At 41.2% G+C, this 22,622-nt stretch overlaps 1 protein-coding gene and 1 long non-coding RNA gene across 4 annotated transcripts in view; one reads left to right on the top strand and one right to left on the bottom strand.

Moving 5' to 3' along the window:
• The window catches only part of FBN1 (fibrillin 1), a 145,040-nt gene extending 123,773 nt beyond the window's left edge, over positions 1-21,267 (top strand). The window contains exons 46-66 of one of the 2 annotated variants that reach the window (XM_039557878.1): positions 1-126; positions 837-953; positions 1,313-1,441; positions 1,710-1,829; positions 2,279-2,404; positions 4,381-4,530; positions 5,902-5,967; positions 6,666-6,782; positions 7,125-7,244; positions 8,860-8,982; positions 9,401-9,532; positions 10,129-10,254; positions 10,806-11,012; positions 11,592-11,717; positions 11,933-12,055; positions 12,606-12,722; positions 13,487-13,615; positions 14,431-14,550; positions 17,799-18,030; positions 19,070-19,244; positions 19,989-21,267. In XM_039557878.1, coding sequence (XP_039413812.1) covers positions 1-126; positions 837-953; positions 1,313-1,441; positions 1,710-1,829; positions 2,279-2,404; positions 4,381-4,530; positions 5,902-5,967; positions 6,666-6,782; positions 7,125-7,244; positions 8,860-8,982; positions 9,401-9,532; positions 10,129-10,254; positions 10,806-11,012; positions 11,592-11,717; positions 11,933-12,055; positions 12,606-12,722; positions 13,487-13,615; positions 14,431-14,550; positions 17,799-18,030; positions 19,070-19,244; positions 19,989-20,378 — 3,071 coding nt within the window. In that variant the 3' untranslated portion in view covers positions 20,379-21,267. Of the gene's footprint in view, positions 127-836; positions 954-1,312; positions 1,442-1,709; positions 1,830-2,278; positions 2,405-4,380; positions 4,531-5,901; positions 5,968-6,665; positions 6,783-7,124; positions 7,245-8,859; positions 8,983-9,400; positions 9,533-10,128; positions 10,255-10,641; positions 10,701-10,805; positions 11,013-11,591; positions 11,718-11,932; positions 12,056-12,605; positions 12,723-13,486; positions 13,616-14,430; positions 14,551-17,798; positions 18,031-19,069; positions 19,245-19,988 lie in introns of those variants that run through there. The other variant, XR_005602806.1, reaches the window with a different exon arrangement.
• Positions 14,789-19,991, bottom strand: LOC120410553. Of its 2 annotated transcripts, none has more exons than XR_005602808.1 (3): positions 18,481-19,991; positions 17,539-18,394; positions 14,789-16,920 (listed from the first exon to the last, which is right to left on the bottom strand). It is a non-coding gene; the product is annotated as an uncharacterized LOC120410553 (long non-coding RNA). The 2 variants fall into 2 exon arrangements; XR_005602807.1 differs by having other exon boundaries at positions 14,789-17,755; positions 18,273-18,394.
• Positions 21,268-22,622: the final 1,355 nt, after the last annotated feature.

The following is a 22,622-nucleotide window of genomic DNA, read 5'->3' as shown; positions in this document are numbered from 1 at the left end:
ATCGGAATGAATGTCAAGAAATTCCCAATATCTGCAGCCATGGGCAGTGTATCGACACTGTTGGAAGTTTCTACTGCATTTGTCACAACGGATTCAAAACCAACGATGACAGGACAATGTGTATAGGCAAGTATATCAAATTAACCTGAACTTAGGCTTCCAGTAAGGTAGTTACTAAGTCTGTCCTCTCTGTAATAAGGAGTTGCATTACAATAACTGACATTGTGAGCCATTTACCACCAAAGGTGCAAAACTGGCCATTAGAGATGATAAAAAGCTGATACTGAATGAAAACCATCTCATCAGAGTGAACCTTTAAAATTACATAGCCTGTCTAATGAACTGCTAATGCTTTCATTTTTGAGAAAATTATTTCATTCTTCTTAGAATTTTCTGGAGCATCTTGTTGCATTTATTCCTTTAGGCAAGGAATTTAGTAGATTACTACTGCAATGCAGCAGTTGTATACGGCCTACTTGGTAATAGAGGGAATGAAGGGTAGATTTCTTGCCAGAAAAGCACCTTTTTCAGAAACAGTCATCTTCATTAACAAGGGAATTTTGTATTTAACCCATTCACAGCTGTCAGCTGTGTGTTGTATGAACAAATTGAGATTTCAGAATGCTTCCAATTAACGATAGCTTAGACTTACTTTGGGAAGGCTGATACAGGAGCCACAGTAAAGTAAATGATTGTTGGACGCTTGATTATTTTTGTAGATGTTAATATCAAGTGTGTAAACCTATGTAAAATTTTCTTTTTGGGAGACAGGACAATCTTTTTGCCTTCCATTCTGTCTGTTGGCAGTGGATTATTTCTCCTCTGTTCCTCTGTAGATATTAATGAGTGTGAGAGAGACGCCTGTGGCAACGGAACCTGCAGGAACACCATTGGCTCCTTCAACTGCCGCTGCAACCTGGGCTTCATCCTCTCGCACAACAACGACTGCATAGGTGAGGGGTGCTGAGAGCAGGCACGTGTTCCTGAGACTTGCTACTTCTAATAAAATTACCATAACTACCATCTTCTCTTTTGCATGATCTGTGTGATTAAAGACAACACCCTGTTTCTTCAGTCTCTTTGGTTACGCACTGCTCACTTTCCTAGAGCCACTTGAATGTTGGCACAAGATACAGGAACATTTGGGTTTTACTCCTGCTCTGACAATTGTATAGCATAGTCATTTCCCCTCACTTTTGAAATGGGATTGTGTTATCAGTTACTTTGTTGATATGGTGGAAGCAGAAAACTCACCTACCCAGTTTCCATTGTTGCTGATGTTTCTGACATCTTTCAATGTTGTTTTTCTTAGACGTGGATGAGTGTGCAAGTGGAAATGGAATGCTCTGCAGAAATGGTCAGTGTGTGAACACCATTGGGTCCTTCCAGTGTCTCTGCAATGATGGCTATGAGGTGGCTCTGGATGGAAGGACTTGTGTTGGTGAGTGCTTTCTTCTAGGGTTGAAAAAAAGTGCAGCAAACCTTGAGCAGATATGCTTAGTGAAGCAGTAGGCTCAGAGAACTGTCACACTGCCATCATCGTACCTAGCAGAAGAAAACAATGACAAGAGGACAGGAAGATGACTCCTCTCTTGCTCATGAGAAGTTCCATCTTCCGTTTGATGGAATCAAAATTAAAGCAGCCTCAGTCAGAGGTTTATTGAGATAACAGCAATTACCTCAAATAAATTGTCTTTCTTTTCTTCTAGATATCAATGAGTGTGCACTGGAGCCTGGAAAATGCTCACCAGGCACATGTCAGAACTTGGATGGCTCGTTCAGATGCATCTGTCCTCCTGGATACATCCTGCAGAATGACAAATGTGAAGGTATGTACAGAACAATCCTTCTCTGTCTCTTTCTTAGCTGCTCACAATTGTTACCTATTTCCCTTGCATTGAAATGTGAGAAATGTTTAGTCTTTTGTGGCAGCCTACAGTTCTGAACTGTAGCCACTAGTAAGTCTCTCACTTCCTAGAAAAGGTCTCACCAACATTTGTTTGAACCAGAACTACTTGCTCTGAACCCTAGAAAAATATAATCCCAGGCTATTTCCCTGATGGTACATTGGTGAAGTTTGCCCACTGCCTGAGGATTTGAAAACTCACTCTGGATTTTGCACTTGGATTACTGCTTCCTCCTTCTGGTTTTTTTTGTTGGGCTTTTTTGTTTGTCAAATATGATAGATAGCAGTGATGATGTAAAATTGCACTTTATGTAGTATAGCTGCCAGTGTAAACATTATTATTTCTCATCTCTGTAATGACTTTTCTTACAGACATTGATGAGTGTGTGGAACAGCCAGAAATTTGTGCCCTGGGGACATGCAGCAACACTCCAGGCAGTTTCAAGTGTCTGTGTCCAGAAGGCTTTGTATTGTCTTCCACAGGAAGGCGATGCCAAGGTAAGTTCATTCCTATTTTCTGGCATTTCAAAATTTGTTTGCTGTTTCATAAAAGTCTTAGTAGCGAGCTGTTTCTAATACAGCAAGAAGACTCTGGACTCAAACAGTGTTTTTCATAGGGAAAACATGATAATTCTGTAGCTGGGGCCAGGTTCTGTCTTGCCCTAACATCTGTTTGTCATTAAACAGAACATTGCAATAAAAGGGGCGAAGATAATGTTAAATGCACAGGTTACACAAAGAAATTATGTTGTCCTGAAATCCTTTCTTGCCCCCCTGGAAGAAATATTGGGGCTACCTGGACTCTTTGTAGACAGCAACATGACATAGAGATGGAGCACAAACACGGGCAGGAGACTAAAGGCAGCATTTCCAGTTTTAAGGCTGTCCTTAGCACTTACAATACTCACCATAACACTTGTTATGTGCTGATCCTCTCTGCAAACGTGTGGGTGGAAAAAAAGATTGTTGGCAAAAATTTGCAAGCAATGTTGTGAGGACAAATAGCACCCATCTGCTTAGGGAAGTCTGAAGTGTCTTTTGGCTTCCAGATTACTGCATAACACAGTTCAGAGCTGAAACATGGGCACTAACACACAGATCAGATGCTAAAAGCTGAACATCTAGTAATAAAAAGCCACAGGTTAGTTTATTTTGTGTATAATGAACAAGCACAACAAATTAGGGAGTGAGTTACTTTAAAGGCTTTGGAAGTGATTAAATAGATACAGCATTAAATGTTCTATACACTGTGCACAGTGGGAACCACTGATGAGTAAGATCTTTATAAGGACCTCTACAGTTTTGCTTGGCATAGAACAGTGAAGCTTGTTGACACCATAGCAAGTTCTTCACTTCACAGTAGGCTAAATGAAATTGTGGTTTTGGTAAAAATGAATCCAACCTGCAGTAAACATTAATCCAAATCTCCAAACCACCATGCAGTTTGGCACAGTTACTTCACTCAATATCAAGAAAGCATGTTTTAGCTGTGTTTATGTAGCTTGTATAAATGAAGTTTCTTCAATATTAGGGTGTTCTTTTCTTCAGGTAAGAAGAAGAAAAATCACAAAAACCCACCAAGAAAAAAATAATGAAAAAGAATGCAGCCCAATCTTCTGCTTTTTAAACACAGGCCACTGTTCCACACAATGTCAGAGGAAAATGCACACTTGTGTATGAATTTCAAAAAGGGCTTCTCTCCATGCCTTAAAGAGGACTGTTCTTTTTTCAAGTATCTCAGGCCAAACAAAGTTTTGTTTAAAACTTCCCGTTACCTAGGACTTTGTTAAAATCTGGACATTGCCCAGCATTGATGCTGCAGCTGGCAAACTGGATGAGCAGCTGCTTCCATAACTGCCCTGCTGCTGTCCCCCTGCCAGCACAGAGAGCTGTCAGCTCCCAGCCTGCTGGATGCCTGTGGTCTGTGATCTCAGCTCTGTCCAGCATCCTGGTTACCCAGCTTCAGGAAATGAAATGTAGTGCCACAGGGAGAGTTTGCTTTGTTTGTGTGTACCTCTGGAAGAATGAGGAAGGAAAGGGCTGTTGAAAATTGCCTCTCATTTTAGCACTACATAATATTGTCATTGCAAGCTGATGAAAATCTCTTGACTCGAGTGATTCTTACTAGTAATAGAATATAAATTCATGAGGCAACATTCAGTTTTTTCAAAGAGGAATGAGGATAAGAGGACAGTACAACTCTTCGATTTCTGCTGGACCAAAGAGAAAAACCCTTGCTTTTTCATGACTGAAGTAGGAAACTGTCCCATAGCTTTTCTTTACTAAGGTACAGAGCTTCCCTCCTTACTCAAATCTTCCACAGTCAGAGACAACGATGGTTCCTATTAACAGAGCTAGATGGAAGTTGGGTGTTTTGGTGGGGGGTATTGTGTAATTATGCAGTTGACACCTCTGTGTGAAAATTGTGCCAAAGTGACCCTAACTGCTCATAACAAGTTTTTTTCCCTATGCAGACCTGAGAGTGAGCTACTGCTTTACCAAGTTTGAAGATGGAAAATGTTCTGTGCCGAAGTCCCGAAACCACTCCAAACAAGAGTGTTGCTGTGCCTTAAAGGGGCAGGGATGGGGAGATCCCTGTGAGCTCTGCCCAGAAGAAGCAGATGGTGGGTTATTGACTAGCTTACCATACTGCCTCTCTGAACTGAAAGGAGATTGGAGATTCTTATTAGAAGGAATTCTGAAAAATAATTTTCTAAAGGTGTTTAACCCTAGTAATTGTCATTGGTCTGTGTAAAGTAGAGGCCATTGCAGTCTCAAAACCATGTCCCTTGGATAGTCAGATATCAAATATATTCTTTTTTGCTTATAGATTTGTTACAGTGATTATGGGCTGGGTATCTTGCTGTGGAGGTATCACATACAGACAGTGTACAGAGAGCAGCAAGTAGGTCCTTGATAGGCTCTGAGTGGCAAGTCCTGCAAGACACAAATGGAATTCTTCTAATTGTAAATAGGTATAGGAAGAGGTGCCATAAACATGAAATCTAATTGAAATAAAACCCCAAACAGTTAAACTAGATCTGCACCTGAATATTGATACTAAGAAAATGTAAGTTTTCAATCTTATCAATGTGAATGACTTGCAGAAATAGCAGGGAATAACAAAATGCAGGCCTTGAAGGAAAGCCTCCCTGGACTGTTGCTAAAGAAACACTTTCCTTTGTTAGTATCCTTTTTAAGACTGAGTAAGTTGACATCAAGCAACTCAACAGGCCTCTGTAGCATCGTGGGGCAGTTGGCTGAACGGACTTTAATTCATGCTGACAAATGCGGTTAACAGCATTACTGGTTTCAGCAATACATGATTGCAGTTCATTTCATTCATTAGTCATCTAGATGTTTTGCAGAAAATCCTCACAAAAGGCGAGGTCAGAAAAGAATTAGAAGTACCAGTTGCAATATTCCTCCTAGGCCTATTGCCTGTGCGTGTTTCATTCTGCTGACGTGGACCATGTGAACCGAAGTCAGTTGAAAAGCACAGCATATGTTGCAGCATTTCCTTGAAGTGTCAGCACATGCATTTTTCACAGTCCAAACTCTCTCAAAGGATATCAAGGCCCTTCTTCTCATCTTCTAAAGAAGAAGTAGCTTTAAGATAGCCAGGTCTGGATTAAATCATGCCTTCTTCAGCAAATGTAGGAAATTTTTCTTTTACAACAGAAAAAACGCAGCCACTACTATTGATACTTCTAAAGCAGAAATGCTGCATTAGTTTGTTTCTTAAGGAAGTTAAATACTGCTAATTGTTCACAGGATCTTACCTATATGCCTGGAGGAGATTGGATGAAATGTAAAGCAAACATGCAGATTTTGCATGAATATAAAATTATAAGTCTATACATGTGCATGCTTTTTTTTTGGACCTGAACATGAGGAGGATGAACTGGTAGCAGTGGTTATGTGTAGCTTGTGAGGAATTCTGATTGCCAAGATAGAATTTAACATATGGTTTGATTTTTATGTTTTTTTTACAGAGGCATTCAGACAGATTTGTCCATTTGGAATTGGCATCCTTGTTGGACCTGGTGACGCAAGACTGGGTAAGTGCCTGAACTGCACTGTGCCATTTTTGCATCAGTGTCCCTTTTCCACCCATAAGCCATTCTCCCTTTCAACTGAGAATAACACCTCTGCAACTATTTCCACATGAATTGTGGAAACTTCTATACCTTTTTCTTTCCCCAATTTTTCATACTGATTTCAAATTCAAGCTTGAATATCTCAAATATCAGAAATTAAACTTCTTTTAGAGCTAGGAAACTTATGTAGGCTCTAGAGACTGGATCTAATGTCACGTAGCATACTTGTCTTTTCTTCTACAATATGTGTAGCCTGTTTACAGTAAATGGTTTTAATCCTCCAGAAGTGCAAACCACAGTTTCCCAGATCCCTTCAGTACATTCTGTTCTCTCCCAAGACAAACAGCACTTCAGCCTTATTGGCAAAAGTTTGCATTTAAGGAGCACTGGATGACTACTGCTTTTCATATCTGCTGCTCTCCCTGTAGCCCCAGTCAGAGAGGTTTATATCTGACATTTAGAATCAGTTTCTTTTCTGCATTCTGAAAGCTGGCCTGCAAAACAAATTCTGTCCCCTAATCCTAGTGTGTCAGAATTTAAGTATTAGTACTTTTTGTGATCTCAGGAATGTTTCTTGCCAGAACACTTGTTCTTTGAGAGAAGTCTAAAAGCACATGAAGCCAGTTGCACTTACTGTGTTGTTTGTATTTCTGGTTAAGATGTGGATGAGTGCCTTGATCCTGATAACTGTAAATTTGGGCAGTGTATCAACACAGATGGGTCTTTCCGCTGTGAATGTCCATATGGTTACATCCTACAAGGAGCAGAATGTGTGGGTAAGTACGGCTGTTCCAGCTGCCATTGTCAAGATTTTCCTGAGTTGCTAGGTATGGCATTAAGGAGCAGTGGGGTTGTTTTATTGTAACATCATGGAGTCTCCATGCCTGCTGGAGGGCAGGGTCTGAGCAATCTGCTCCAAGCTGATCCTGCTCTGGCTGAGTGTTTGACCCAGATAACCTCTAGCAATCCCAAATTATCCTAGAAGTCTGTGGTTCTAATTCAGTACTTAGTGAGTTCTTGCATTTTCTGTTTTTCTGGTTGCACATCAACAGTGTAGATTTTATATAGTTTTGGTTGAGTATAACCATGTATTCCTGCCTTGGTCTAACTACTTGCAGATACTGATGAATGTGCTGTTGGAAACCCATGTGGAAATGGAACTTGCAGGAATGTGATAGGAGGCTTCGAATGCACCTGTGTAGAAGGATTTGAGCCTGGGCCAATGATGACCTGTGAAGGTGGGACTCCCATGTGTTAAGGACTGTTGTTGTAGTTGTGTTTTCTGATTTTGAAAACAGTTGAGGGGAGTAAAGCAGCTTTAAAAATAAGATATGGACACTTGGAACAATACCTCTTTATCTGAAACAGGAAAATGGGCTCCTCCTTCCTGTATCCACCTTGAACTGCAGTGTGTTTTGCTGACTGGAGCTGGGGTGGACAGGCTTTCAGGTGGTGTCTACTTAAGGGACTGCCCAGAGAGGAGCATGTTGGGGTGCAGTCTCTCCAGAACAGTTCCCGAAAGTGCTGCTTACTGTGTGTAGTTTTTGCCTACGTCCTTGAGTGAAGAAACTCACTGTGGATGATGAAAATAGGAAATGGGCTGTTTGAGTGAGTTAGGGAAAAAACAGGGAACAGACCAGAAAATACAAATACAGTACTCAACAATTACCTTGGTACCCCTAAGTTGAATATTTTTCATGCTTTGGTGTCTCGTTTCAAAAATTAAAATTTGAAAATACACAAAGAGAAGTAAGGAAGATCAGAGGTATAGATGGGACACTCAGAAAATAAATTAGAATTTTTCAGTGTGGAAGATGTGGTTGAAGAGATATATGATTTTATAAAGCCACAAGTGGTAAAGGTACCAAAAATAGAGGGAACATGTTAGACAAACCAAAGCAAACATTCTTATATGCATGGTACTTATTTAAGTTGTGGAACCCTTTGCTGCAGAATATTAGTGAGGCCACAAGTATAAGTTGACCCAGAAAGAGATTATACAAATTTGTGTGGGAATCCATCAGTGGAAAATAAGCTTGATAGTTTGGTTGTGGCTTTTGGCTGTGGGAGTCCTTAAGCTGAGAGGCTGTATCAGGGGAAATTTCTCTGCATACATGGTATGAGGTTTTTAATATTCATCTCCTCCTGTTACAACCAGAGAGAGGAGAATGTCCTAGGACATTCTGACACTGTCCTCTGACTTGACACAGCTGTTCTTAAATTATCGGCCACAATCTATTTCTTTGCAAGCCCATACAAAAGAATGCTTCTGTTTTTGCATCAGATTGCATTAGTTTTATATACAGTTAGAGCTTCATTCACTTCCCTGTGGAATTTGGGTGAAAGCTCAAATTGCAGAGGAGGAGTTAGCAGAGTGCATAAACATCACTATATAGCAGTAATTACTCAAGTAGTCCAGACGTATGTAAATGCACTTCAAAGTAATGTTTCTAGTACGGATATTGTTTTGTGGAATTCAGTTTATGAAGAAGCTGAATTAGTGCACATAGAATTTAAATAACCAACCAAAAAACCAGAACCTAGATGTGGAAAAGGTACAGTTTTAACTGAGCAAGTATTTTGGCAGCATGGATCTGGAAATTATTTCCATTGGCTGCTTGCTGTTGAACTTATTGAAACTTCAGGGAGCTGGGCAAACATCCTGGCGTGTCTGTTGCCTGCTTCTCTACAGAAATCCATGAAGCATAGAACCAAGGGTCCCCAGCTATTAAAATCTAGTCCTCAGTAAACTGGGATCTGTGGTACTGCCTGTACCTAAAACCTGTGCTCTTGTCTGCTGAGTTTTACACAAGTGTTTCCCTTCCCCCATGGTCTTTGTCACTCCAAATGCAGATGTCAATGAGTGCATTCAGAACCCCCTGCTCTGCGCTTTCCGCTGCGTGAACACGTTTGGATCCTACGAGTGCAAGTGCCCCGGGGGGTACGTTCTGCGGGAGGACCGGAGAATGTGCAGAGGTAAAGCTCCTACCAGACTCTCACTGTTATGAGATAATGATTTCAGTTCCTGCAGGGGCAGGGCTCTGACTCACTGCACTATTGGGCCAGAGTTTTAATCCCAGGAAGTAACTGAGTCAGAAGGAATTTGGGATGAAATTCTTTGGTTCGCATTATGCACTTGATTGTACTAGGCCTGTCCTGCCAGTAAATTTATACATCTGCCTAAAATGAGGTCATATCAGATGATGTGGTTTTGTCTTGCCCTAAAAATGGGCATTTGGGAGAAATCCATTTGCTCAAGGCTAGTATATTTTATAGCTGGTTTAGAACAATAAATATAAGTGTAGGGTTTGATTACGATTGAGATTCCAAAGTCAGAATTTACTACTGTGAATTTCCAGGATCATCTCTCTATATAATAAACCTTGTGTTTTAGATCAGAATGAGTGTGAAGAAGGAATTCACGACTGTGACTCAAAACAGATGGAATGCAAAAACCTAATTGGCACCTATATGTGTATCTGTGGGCCTGGTTATCAGCGCAGACCAGATGGGGAAGGCTGTATAGGTAAGTGACACTGAAGTGTTGAAGCTCTTGAAATACACAGTTCCTCAGCAGAGCTAAAAATTTTGGATTTAACAAAGGGTTAAGAAACTCAAGGGAAGAATTTCACAACTGCCTGGGTAATGGGTCTGCACACACTTGGTTTTGCTGTTCAGGTGTACACACCTGTGGGCAGTAAGTAGAAAAGCTGGGTGTGGGAGTCTTTACAATCAGTTTGTACTGCTGCTGCTGAATGCTCTGAGGGAAGGTGAGGATTTGGGTCAATTGCTGTAGGCTTGTTTATGTCTGTTAGCATGAATGAGAGTAGGTCTGAATTTTTTTTAAACCTTGGATGGCATTCAGAAGTGCAGCTGTAACTATGAAAAATTTTGAAAACCAGTGAGGAATGTACTTCAGTTATAATATATATAACAGTTGTGAGCTAGATGGCCATCTTTCCTCTGAAAATTGAGTAAAAGAACCTTTAAAATAAAAGAAGAAGAAAAAAAATTTAAATCTAACCAGGCAGAATGCACAGCATAAGAATTCCATACAAGGTGCTCTTACCTGCATTAGTCCTACTTGGACTTGATTTTTGTCATAAAATTTCAAAAACGCAGATGAGAATGAATGTCAGACCAAACCTGGGCTCTGCGAGAACGGCCGTTGTGTGAACACAGTGGGGAGCTACAGGTGTGAGTGCAACGAGGGATTCACCGTCAGTGACACCCAGGACGAGTGCCTTGGTAAGTCCCAGTTCACACCTGAATGAGCTGTCACTTGCATAGCAGCACTGAGGGTTGGAATTAAACTTAGAAATGTATGGTGAGAAAACACTCTCTTGAATTTACATGCCTTTGAGAAGGGGCCTTTGTATGTAGGTGTCCTCTTGCAAGTTCTTTCTTGCCATGCTCACCGTATCCCTGCTTCGGTCAGTCCAGCTGGGGTGACTTGCTACAAAAGCTGACCGTTCCATGGTTTCACTCAGCCAGGAACTGCTTTGACATTTCTTTGGTCCTGATTTTCAGCCAGTCCTTTTTCTCTAGGTTCAAACAGAAATATATATTTTATAAGCATATTGTAACTTCTTGTCTTCCACCTTTTGCTAAATTTCTTGTCTTTGTTTCCCTTAGATGTCACTCTCTCGTTCTTACTGCTGGTAGTCTTTCACTCTCAGTTCCACAGTCTCAGGGTGAAGTATGCCCTTTCTGTTCTATTCCTGACTAAATTCCCAGTATCTCATGACCTTCTGGAGGTCACCATTAGGATTCTCTGTGATGCACCATTTGTCTTTCAGACAACAGGGAGGGCTACTGCTTCACCGAAGTCTTACAAAGTATGTGCCAAATTGGATCAAGCAACAGGAACGCTGTCACCAAGTCTGAATGCTGCTGTGACGGTGGCCGAGGCTGGGGGCAGAACTGCGAGGTCTGTCCCTTCCCAGGCACCGTGGCCTTCAAGAAACTTTGCCCTCATGGCCGAGGATACACATCCAGTGGAGCAGGTACTTTTCCTTAAATGCTCTCTTAGACAATGCCAAATTAAGTGATAAATTATAAACTCTGTTTTTGCATATTTGAACACTGTAAGGTCCTAAATGTTTTAGATCTCAGGTGAAATTTTCTGAGATTTTTCATGTTGACTGAATATAGTCCTTTGGGAGGAGGGTGCATAGCCAAAGGCCCTGGATGATGAGGCATCCATCCCATCTTGGCAGATACTTGCTTTATGTCCTGTCAAATGGGAATTTGCACTCTTACATTTGAGTGTGTTGCAGGGACACATTAAGAGCTATTTGTGTATGTGAAGGCAAAGTGGTGTTTGATTTGTGGACACTGATACATGATCAGCTCCAGTTGTTCCCTTCCACTTAGAGCTTGTTCATTGCATAAGAAAGTTAGATTAATGCTCCATTCCATATTTTTCCACTTAATAGTACTCCTTAAATCTGTGCAATATTTCACTATTTTATGTAACTATTTTATGTATGGTGTGGGTTTTTCTGTGTCAGGTCACAAGAATCTCTCGAAGCTGTACAAAATCAGTTTTGTTCCATTGAGAACTAACCCTCGTTTAATTGCAGATATTGATGAGTGCAAGGTTATTCACGACGTCTGCCGCAACGGGGAGTGCATCAACGAGAGGGGAACTTACCGCTGTCTTTGCAATCTGGGCTACACCACAGATATCACTGGCACTCTTTGTGTTGGTAGGTTTTTCATTATGGTGTTTGTGTATAAAGTTTATTACTAAGAGAGGACTTGAAGAAGGAAATAGAAAGATTTTGAAAAATGAGGAAATAAAATGTCACTTGTTAATGCTTTGGGGATTTGGATTTTCTTCTGATCTATCCTGAACATTTTGTAAAACATTATCACAAATCCTGATTACCAGCACTGAGGTATCTGTTTTTGTTTCTTGTAGATCTGAATGAATGTAATGAGTCTCCAAAACCTTGCAATTTCATCTGCAAAAACACTGAGGGGAGCTACCAGTGTTCATGTCCAAAAGGATACATCCTGCAAGAAGATGGGCGAAGCTGCAAAGGTAAAAATCAAGAAAAGAATATACTGTGGAAACTCTGTGTTCCACAGGCAAAAAATGAGTACAAGGACATTTAAATGATACAAATCTGTCTCCTTGATTCATATATTTCCACTAAAGACAGTGGAAGTGGCCTGCATAGAATGGAGCTGGTATTTCAGTTAATTCCTTGTTAATTTGGATGAACAACAGATCGACAGGAATTTTTGCAGGTTGATGGCAGCTGATCTTAAAAGATTCTGTAAATAAGAATATATCTGATTGTTCTTATTTTGGTAAGCATGTTGGTTTAAGCCATGTAATTCAATGATAAATGGATCTTATTGGATGCAGAGACGAGCGTGGTTTGCAGTACATTGCCAAACATCAACAGAATTTTTACCTACTGCGTTTGCAGCATGCTGGGTAAGGTGGGGCTTCATGTGAGAGGAACTGGAAGCCAGCATGGAAAGTGAGATGTAGATTCAAAAGGCTTTATTTGCTGTTATTTGTAATCACTTCTTTCTGAGTCCAGCAAACATAAGTAAAAGATGTTTTCTTGGGTTTTTTTTAGATCTTGATGAATGTGCAACAAAGCAGCACAACTGCCAGTTCCTTTGTGTCAACACTATTGGGGGATTCACTTGCAAATGTCCTCCTGGATTCACTCAGCACCATACAGCCTGCATTGGTAGGTGATGTGGGAAGGGAGACACAGATTTGGGATTTATTACTGACCCTTACTCCAGAAGCAAAGTAGCAAGGATGTAGAATCATCTTCCTGAGAAACCAAATGGAAACATAGGCCAGATTCTGATCCTAATCTCACCAGAGCAGAAGGTGCAAAGAGGCCCATTCGCTCCTACCTTCCCTTGCTTTCATAATCTGTCTTTAAATTTTGCACTTGCAAGAACCAGCCAGTAAAAACACCACCTTGTAATTCTTGCCTTACCCTTTCTTAGGCATTGAGCAGAAGAATAGTTCTATTTCTCTTCTTGTAGCTCATTGAGATCATGTCAAGGCCTCTTGAAACAACAACTATGAAATATATGTTTCTGCAGTTGTCCTCTGAACACATACCCACTGGGTACGTGGAAATGTTAAGCTAAACTGCTTCCTGTAAAACACACTTTCTGCTCTGTAAGCTGGAGCCCATTTCTGTGTCAGTTTGATGATCCTGTGGTATTGGTATGAATTTGGAGGTGTTTGGAGACCAAAACATCAAACTCCATATCCTTGGTGAAGAAAAGGAGTGTTTCCCTTCCTGTTACTTTTGTGTTCCCAAATTCAAAAGAAGGCAGTGTGAGCTGTCCTGTAGTGCCAAGTGAGAGCCTGGGAGGGCAGTGGGACACCTGTGTTGCTGATGTGCCTTTACCTTCTCCATCATTAGTGTGGCCAAAAGATCAGCTTTGAAATGACAACTACAAGCTAACACTGAGCTTTGGTTTCCCTCAGACAACAACGAGTGTGCTACTGAGATCAATCTTTGTGGTGCAAAGGGCATTTGCCAGAATACTCCAGGAAGTTTTGTTTGTGAGTGTCAACGTGGCTTCTCACTTGATCAAACTGGGCAGAGCTGTGAAGGTGGGTACAACACAGTGCATTTAACTTGGCTTTCTCTTGCTTCCTTAATCTTCTTTCAGCCATATTGTTGTCCAAGGAAGGACCTATGGAGTAAGCGCCAAAACCTACAGAAGTAAGCGTGTGTAGGTTGAAGGGGGTGGGGGGGAGTACAGAAATTCAGCAACAAGGCAGTGTTTCTCTCCATGGGCCAGAAAAATGGGTATGTTTTGGGATTCTGAAGACATGGATAGATATTTTCTGAGGAGACGTAGCCTGGAATGTTTTAGTTTAAGTGTCGTAAATTCAGTGAACTTCTGAATCCTACAGGGATTTCTGAGGGATTCATCAAGGACAGGAAGTCTTGCATTTCCAAGGTGACCTGCTAAAGAGAGAGTTCAAGGGCTGTAGACTTACTCCTCTGGGTCCTCAGAGCCTTGTCCTGGGACAGAGTTTGGGTTGTTTTGAAAGAGATATCCTGGGATTTCTGGGTTGGATGCCTGGGTAAAAGCAAGGGTCTGTCTGCTGTGGAGCTGGGACCCTTAGGAAAGCATTAGGGATCCCATATACAAATGGCTTTCTGCTGATTGCTCCACAGCAGAATGCAAAAACTGAAATTGTGGCTGAATGTGAGCTTTCCATGGTTTTCAGCCCTATGTAACTTGATGTGGAGCCACAAATCCAAACCTGAAGGGCCCAAAGTGGTCAGGTGTTTGGAAGATCCTGAAATATACCTATATATATGATAAATTAATATATATGATTATTTGTAACATGTTTTCCAAATTCAGCATAATTTGAGCTTCTCCCAAAACTCAGAGTGTGTCTCACCCTTTTAGATGTTGATGAATGTGATGGAAACCACCGGTGTCAGCATGGCTGTCAAAATATAATTGGAGGATACAGGTGCAGCTGCCCACAAGGATATCTCCAGCATTACCAGTGGAACCAATGTGTTGGCAAGTCACTTTTGTAAATTCATACATTAAAATGCATGTTAGCTTTGTTAGCAGCAAGAAGTGAAGGGCAGTGGTGCAGTTTGCTGTACTTTATTTTTCTGATTATAATTTCATAAGTTAACAGAGTTTCATTACAAGTGTGTTCTGCTGTGAAGGCAGAGTGGGTATGAAGCACCCAGTAGCCCATGTCCTGGTTCAAGAAGTGTTTAAGCACAAAGCTCTCCTTGAGGGTGCTAGAGGTTGTACTGACTTTGAGGAAACCCGTGTTACTTGTGTATTTTGTGGTCTGTACAAAGGATATCTTACTCAGCGCTGCGATGGTCTGTGCTTGGATAAAGGTCCTGTCTAAGAGTGGATGGTGGATTGAGCCTGGCACTCTCAGAACTACAAGTTCGGATTGTTAAATTGTAAAATTCAACTTCTGGCCCCAAGCATTTCAAATTCCATTAAAATCCTACTTGATCTGTGCTTTTGTCATTCTTACAGCACCTACAGGAAGGCTGCTGTGTTTAAGCCCTTCCTCTGTACAGAATTAACAATTTGTCATATTTGAGCAAACCTGCAGCTGTCTGTCTAAAGATGCTTCCTTGAAGCTTTGGGATGCAGTTTAGAGTGAGGGCTTACAGGGCAAATCTGGTTATAATTAACAAATGCTGGTGCTCATAAGTTTATGTTAATAAGTAAATACACTGGTGAATTAAATGCCTATTTCTTCCCTATCCAAACTTTGTTGCTATCCCAAGTCTCTGAGCCCCATAGATGGGGCTGCCTGTGCAGCAGTCATGGGAAAAGCCTCTGTTTCAGCAGTGTAGTATGCAGCATATTCAAACAAGAGAAACAGGAATCATTTTTCCTCTAGTGAGAGTTATGTGCAGTTTTCATCACATTTAATGGACTTCATGCAAGCTAGTCTTGTGTGGATACCCAGAGAGATGTTTGATGACCTCTTTGAGAACAAAGGGCTTTATAACTTTTTGTTTGGCTTTCTTTGCTTTCAAAAACATAAAGATGCCTTGCCTTGTTATCACAGTGGTGCTCCAGGGAGGTCTCTGCTTGTAACTGTGCTTACCAAACCTCTTGACATTATATGCAGTCCTTGCAGTGAGATTTGCTTTGCTGTAGCACTCTGTGCCTGTAACATACAGGGAACAAGGAGGGAACACAAACATGTGGGGCTTTTGAATGTTAATTAAATTAGCAGAGTTTAGGGTTAAATTAGAATTTAATCTGCAGGAGGATTAAAAAACCCCCAACAAACCAGCACTGTCACATCTGGCTGCTGGAGGACACTGGAATCTGAAGAAGTGCAGCACTGAGTTTTGTGAAACATCTTGCCTGTTTCCAGGTCTTCCTGGGTGAAAGCATTTAACTAAGTGTATTTCCAAATCAGGTGTACACTGGTATTCCAGCTTTTGAGCCTGGACTACTGTTTAGATTTATCCAGAGAATACCAGTTTCAAAATACACAAGCACTGAGTATTTGCCCCACTGAAAGAAAGGCTTCAGCCTTGGCACCAGAAATGCTGGTCCATCAGAAACTTCACCAGGGAGAATTCTTCTGAGAGCCACAGCTGGGGCAAGACTCAGCCAGCACTTCCACCTTCTTGGACATGGGGCAGTCCAGGCAGAAATCCAAAGCTGCAGGGAAGGTTTGGGTCCCTGTGTCCTCATGGCATTTCTCCTTCCTGCTGAAGCTGAGCATGACAGAGCTGTGTGTTACAGAGCACAGGAGAGCAAGGCTCATGCCTGACAGCACAGCTTGTGTAGAGTCTTGAGGGTCCCAAAACTTTTTTTTTCTTTTCTTCATATTTTTTTCTTCCAACAGTAACCCAAAATATGGGAATTAACCTCATTAGTATCCCCTTCCTTGCTGCTGTGGAGTGAATCTGCTTTTGGTGCAGTAACTTCCTGTGGCCCAAACAAGCACTTACGATGTTGGTATAATTGCTGTGAGGTGTGACAAATACTGAAACATCACTCTGAGTTAATGGCAAACCCCTGCAGGCTCTGGGAACACAGGATTCAGCCTCAGGTTTTAGTACCTTGTGGTCTCCACGTGTTCACGTTGTACTGTCTGTAACTGTATATTCTTAGGATACTTGTCTGGATCTCCTGGGTGTACCGCAGGGAAGAATCCATGTATGAGGTTTTTCCGTGACAATGCCTTCATATTCCTTGGCAATCCCAACTCTCCAAACAGTTTGTGTCTTTTTTAGCTTATTTAATGAATCGTTCAGGGATTTTTTTTATGTTGCTGCAACACATTTAGATAATCACTGAAGAATGCTTTGGTTCCTCCCATGTCTTGTGCTGTCTATGACTGCATCCCCTGCTCAGGCACTTCCACAGTGCACCACATCGTGAATCAGGCTGCAAGAAGCAAAAACATTACTTTTAAACAAAGAACAAAGAGCCATATTGTTTGGAAAAAGACAATAATGCTCTGACTTAGTACTTATTCTCCTGTAACCTGGATATTGAGGTCAGAGATGCTGCTCTGTACTTCCCAAATGGAGTTGCTTATGTGTGCACACACCCACAATGTACATAGGTATTTATCACAGAAAATGGGGAACAATAATATTCAGAACTTTTTGAAGCAATTTGCCACATCAGACAATAATAATCAGACCAGCTTCATTTCAAATAGTAGCCATTTTCAGCAAATAAACCTGAACTGACCTCAAACTCCTACAGTGCCACCCTTGGGAAGTTTGGAAAAGGACTGGTTCAGAAGGTAGCAGTCTTTTGTATCTACAGCTGCTTTTATTTTTACTTTACTCCTTGTTCCCGTACCTTACCTATATCTAATATTTAAATGTGACTGTGTAGGGAGGAATTTTCAATGCCTGGAGAAGGTGTCAGAGCTTGATTCTTTACTCTTTTTCCTTTAATGTTGAATAGCACTATGAACAAGAGATTACTTGACCAGATTGTTTGCTGCACAAAGTTTTATTCTTCTCAGTTATTTCTGGGGAAAAAAGCTACCTCCTCTGTTTCTCTGCTCTCCAGAGTATGAGCTGACATGGTATGAAACATCTTCTGTAGAGTAGCCTCAATGTTGCTGTTTTGTGGTTGTAGTCATCTCCCAGGGACCACTGCCCCAGCCAAGGGGGAGGACAAGCCCGGTTCTCTGCGTCCATCTGCAGTGGCAGCACATTCAGCTAATGTTCATGACCTGTGCAAGGGGAAGGCTGGACTGTACCTGAGGATAAAAGTTAATGTGGTATATTCTGCTTCTTTTCCAGATGAAAACGAATGTCTCAGTGCACACATTTGTGGAGGAGCATCCTGCCACAATACTTTGGGAAGCTATAAATGTATGTGCCCTACCGGATTTCAGTATGAGCAGTTTAGTGGAGGTTGCCAAGATATCAATGAATGCGGTTCTGCACAAGCCCCATGCAGTTACGGTTGCTCAAACACTGAAGGTGGCTACGTCTGTGGATGTCCACCTGGCTACTTCAGAATAGGACAAGGGTAAGGGATTCTCGTTCTAAACTAACAGATACCAAGGGGTCATAGCCTACTCCTTTCTTTGCAGTGCGGAGCAGCAGAACCAGGGGGATTGTCAGCAATTAAAGAGGGATAGGATTGGGAAGGCGCTCCAGAGCTGGGTGCACCTACTGATTTTGGAGATCTGCAGGGGAGGGTGGGTGGGGAAAAGTAACCATGGAAAGGGTGGGTTTTAATGCTTGAAACTGAAATTTGGTCAGGGCTACCAGGTGCAATCCTTCTATTTCAAGCTACTGCTTCCACCTCTCCTGCACACGCCAGCAGCCTTCCAAGTCCTCTGAGCTTGTCAGTTGGGAGCTCACACTCTTTGCTGTGATTCACTTGTCTCCTTAAAGAAGAAACAACAAATAAAACATTAATAATAACACCCCCTACCAGCTGCAAAAAGAAATTATATTATACAAGTGGTTTTACCTGCTGGTTGGAATAACAACTCTGTATGTTCTCATGTTCTTGTATCTTCCATATTCTTCTGTGTTTCAAATTAATATTTTTTTAATGTCTGCTTTAACAAGAAAAGCAATTTTCCCTTGCCCCAATGGGAGTGTTAGGGCTGGGCATCATATAGGACCAAGCAACCCAAATGGAAAGCAGAAAGATCATGGCTTAAATTTTGTAAGTGACTAAAAGCTTTGGGATGCATTATGAAAGACCTCACTTTTCAGATTTTTCAGCAGTTGTTAAAAATTGGTCTCTTTAAATGTGTTCCAGGCTGGAAAACAGAAACTGCTAACAACAACTCAGAGCTTAAGCCTGTGTTTTTAAGACTGTTAAATGTTGGCAGGTCTCTCTTGGGCAAAAACCCATGAAGGCAGATTCTTGAAATAAGAGTGGCCTCATTGTGATTCAGTGAGAATTTTGTCTGTTGACTTTAGCAGAAAATTTTCCTAGGAAATGAATGCAACATAATTGCTTAATTATTTGTACTTTCAGTCCCCCAAATTCAGCTTTTGATAAGATCTGTGTCTCGCTGGAGTTAATTTTGAATTTCTTCCTTCCTCAGACACTGTGTTTCTGGAGTGGGGCTAGGCAGAGGTCAAGGACAAGAGCTTTCACTCAGTGGAGAAGTAGATGACAACTCCCTCTCTCCAGAAGCTTGTTATGAATGTAAGATCAATGGCTATCCCAAGAGAGGAAGGAAGCGCAGGAGCACTAATGAAACTGCAAGTGAAGCAGAGGTAATTGACCCTTTCTGGGGGAGAGAGTTTGTGGCTGTCTTGTGAAAGCTGGACTCAAAAGGAGGTGTGCCAAGAGACAGTATCTCAGGAAAAATCTACACCCTGAAGTAGGCCAAAGCTGGTTTTGAATGTCAGGTAGTGTTTTTGTCTCAGAGGTGATGTAGAGCTTTGCTTGCTTTCCAGATGAAAATGTTTCAGCTAATGTGCTGCTGCCTGGAATGTTACCATCCAGTCAGAGGTGCAGAGTGAGGCCGCTTTTCCAGCACTCTGCTGTACCTGCAGGCTGCCGTGTCTCCACACTTAAACCAAACGAATCTTGCAAAGCAGAAAATCCCATTGAAATGCTGTGGCTCCCTCACAGACCCTGCTCTCCTTCACACGTTGTTCTCTCAGCCTGTGGCTCCCCTGGCAGAGAGGTGGAGTGTGCCTTGTTTGCTCTCTTTGTAGGAGGCTGGTCACAGGCTCCCAACATGGAGGGGCTTCATCTGTCAGGCAGCAAGGCCCATGCACAGAAACTTCCAGTACATGCCTCGAGCTCCTCTTACCCACACAGGGGTGGTGACAAACTCTGTACTTGATCCTGAGGAGTCCTAGGCCCATAATAGTGGATTTGACAGATGATGTTACAGAACTTCCTCTTTAAAATCGTTTAATTAGTAATGAATGAGCTGGGCAAGAAACACACACAGGCACGTGTGAAACGCTCGCTGACAAAGCCAACTGACATCCTTTGTTCTTATGCAGGATCAGCAAGAGCTGGAGCCGCCAATCAGTCTGGCCAGCTGGGATATTGAGAAAGCAGCAGTCTTCTCCATCAATATCTCGGATCTCAGTAACAAAGATCGCATCCTGGAACTGCTCCCTGCCCTCACAACACTGACAAACCATAACCGATATTTAATTGACTCCGGAAATGAAGATGGTTTCTTTAGAATCAATAAGAAGGACGGGATAAGTTACCTTCATTTCACAAAGAAGAAGCCAGTGCCTGGAAATTATTCATTACAAATCAGTAGTATTCCACTCTATAAAAAGAAGGAACTTAACCAGCTTGAAGCGAAACATGACAAAGACTACCTCAGTGGTGAGCTGGGAGATAACCTGAAAATGAAAATTCAGATATTGCTTCATTAATTCATCAACCAAAGACCAAATAATTAAACCAAAGATAGATAGGTAGGACTGAATATTCCTCCCAATCAGATTCTCCATATCATAGGTACAATCTCACATGAGTACATTTGTATGAACGAGCACTATCATACTATTACATAAACAAGGTACAGGATGAATACATGAGCTCAAAACTACCACTTTCTCAGGCTTTTACGTGTAGCTGAGCTACCTTGATATGTTGAATCTTGAAAACTGGGACTTTTATCATTCGAAGTTGGCCACTGATGCTGAGACACGTCATCATTTCAGCAGAGGTACAAGAATGTGCTTTCAACTGATGGACAGCTCTATTTTTGTAATTCTTAAACTTCGCTTCTCCAACTACAACTTACTAGGTCAGCCATTTATGATATCCATTTGGTGCTAGTAAATTTTCAACCTAGATTTATAAATGCACTGTAATATTTACACAACTTAGAAGCCAAAATTGCCATTATTCAGTCTAAATACTTCAATCAACCAAAGTTAGCTCAGTAGTTTATCTCAGTTATGCCTATAATACATTACATGTAAATTAAGTGTGTGTATACTGTAATCATGCTATTTTTATCAATGAAGCATTTGTAAACTAGATTAATAATACCCTTAATGTGAGGGTTTGTAATGGTGCTTGTAAGACCAACTACTTGTTAACTGTATACACAAACCTGATGATAAAGTTTCTGTGACTTGCCAAAATGCACTGAGGTCAGTAGGGACCATTAAACATTCTCAAAAGTCAGATGACAATCAGTGCCATCCTACACCATGACATATTGTAACATGTCAAGAGTACCCATAGTCATTCATATCAACAAGGGTTCAATGTCATAAATGTCACAATAAAACAGTTTTTTTTTTTAGTTTATTCTGTGGCCTTGTGTTCTTGCTAAAAGTGTGATAAACTGCATTCTTCTACTTCAGGCATTGTCAGTAGGGTTGTCTGTGTATCTGTCTGTGTGTCCAGGTGATTCCTCCTTGAAGGTGCTGCTGCTGTTCATTCTTCATGCAAAGGAAGAACAGAAGAAGTACAGAAACCTTCACAAATCTAAACAGCAGTGGACCTCTCTCAAGTTACTGTGTGGCTCCAGAAAGGAAGTGAGAACATTTCCAATGACATGACTTGAGTAGTCCTGTCAATAAGTAATTTGATAGCTAAAGCATGCAGAAGTGGATTTTAAATCATTATACAGAAAACACAGTTAAGTGTGAAAAGTCTTTGTTTGCTAGAACTGCCTTAAGATATTCCATTCTTTTACTCCTACTTCAACAGTTACTGTCAAATAATCCAAGAGTGATAGCAGTGGAATAATCCCATACCAGAAGCCATCACAAGATGCAGATGGGTTTTAATATCAAGTGAATTATTCAAGGATGTGGATGTTCCTGTATATGCAGATGCCGTGGTGTATCTTTTAGCAGCAGCAGAACGTTGTACTGAGGTGTGATGCTATAAAAATCTGGAAGAAAGAAGTGCTGGAAGTGCTGCTGAGACAGCACTGTAGTTGATAGAGGGAGCATATATTGAGCTATAATAGCTTTGGAAGGGAAATGTACTCCTATAATTCACCCCAAATTGTATTGTTTTCTGTAATTAGATTTCAGCTCTCTGTGATTTCTTCTGCATAACAAATATAACTATATAAAAAAGGAGCTTGTGCACAGGATTACTTTAATATTTTTAATAGACCGTGTCTGGATTTTATTTGTGTGTCAGAATGTTGAACGGTGTATTTTTTTCCACATGTTGCATAACTATGGTGAGATATAACCAAAACTTTACAGTTGCAAATGGCACTCATATCAGCAGGTTGGGAATGATTTTTAGTGCCAGCGTTCATGATTGTATAGCTTATAGTTAAGTGTACAGTTTAAGTATTTTTTCTCAGCCCCTAAACACTGAGAGGAACTGAGAAGGATGATTTCAGAAAGACCTGTCAGGAGTCTGTCCAGTACAGTTGGTTTACATTTAAGCTCTATGTAACACCTTATGATGCCAAAGGTTCTTTGACTGTGTTCCAGCAGCCCCAGCATTGCCCACACAGTTCTGTAAATTGCCTTTGTTATGCTTCAGAAACAAGAAATCTTCACAGTAGCTCTTACAGTCATTTTAAAATGGAAAAGCCAGTCTCACAGTACCAATCTGCACATAAAAATCCACTTTTTTGTACATTATTCATCTGTCTCTTTGCAGCAGTGCCCTTTAACTGGTGTATAATTTTT

Source organism: Corvus cornix, chromosome 10, assembly GCF_000738735.6.
Source record: "Corvus cornix cornix isolate S_Up_H32 chromosome 10, ASM73873v5, whole genome shotgun sequence".
Taxonomy (NCBI): domain Eukaryota; kingdom Metazoa; phylum Chordata; class Aves; order Passeriformes; family Corvidae; genus Corvus; species Corvus cornix.
The sequence above is the reverse complement of the archived record's forward strand: the minus strand, read 5'-3'. Positions and strand labels throughout refer to the sequence as shown.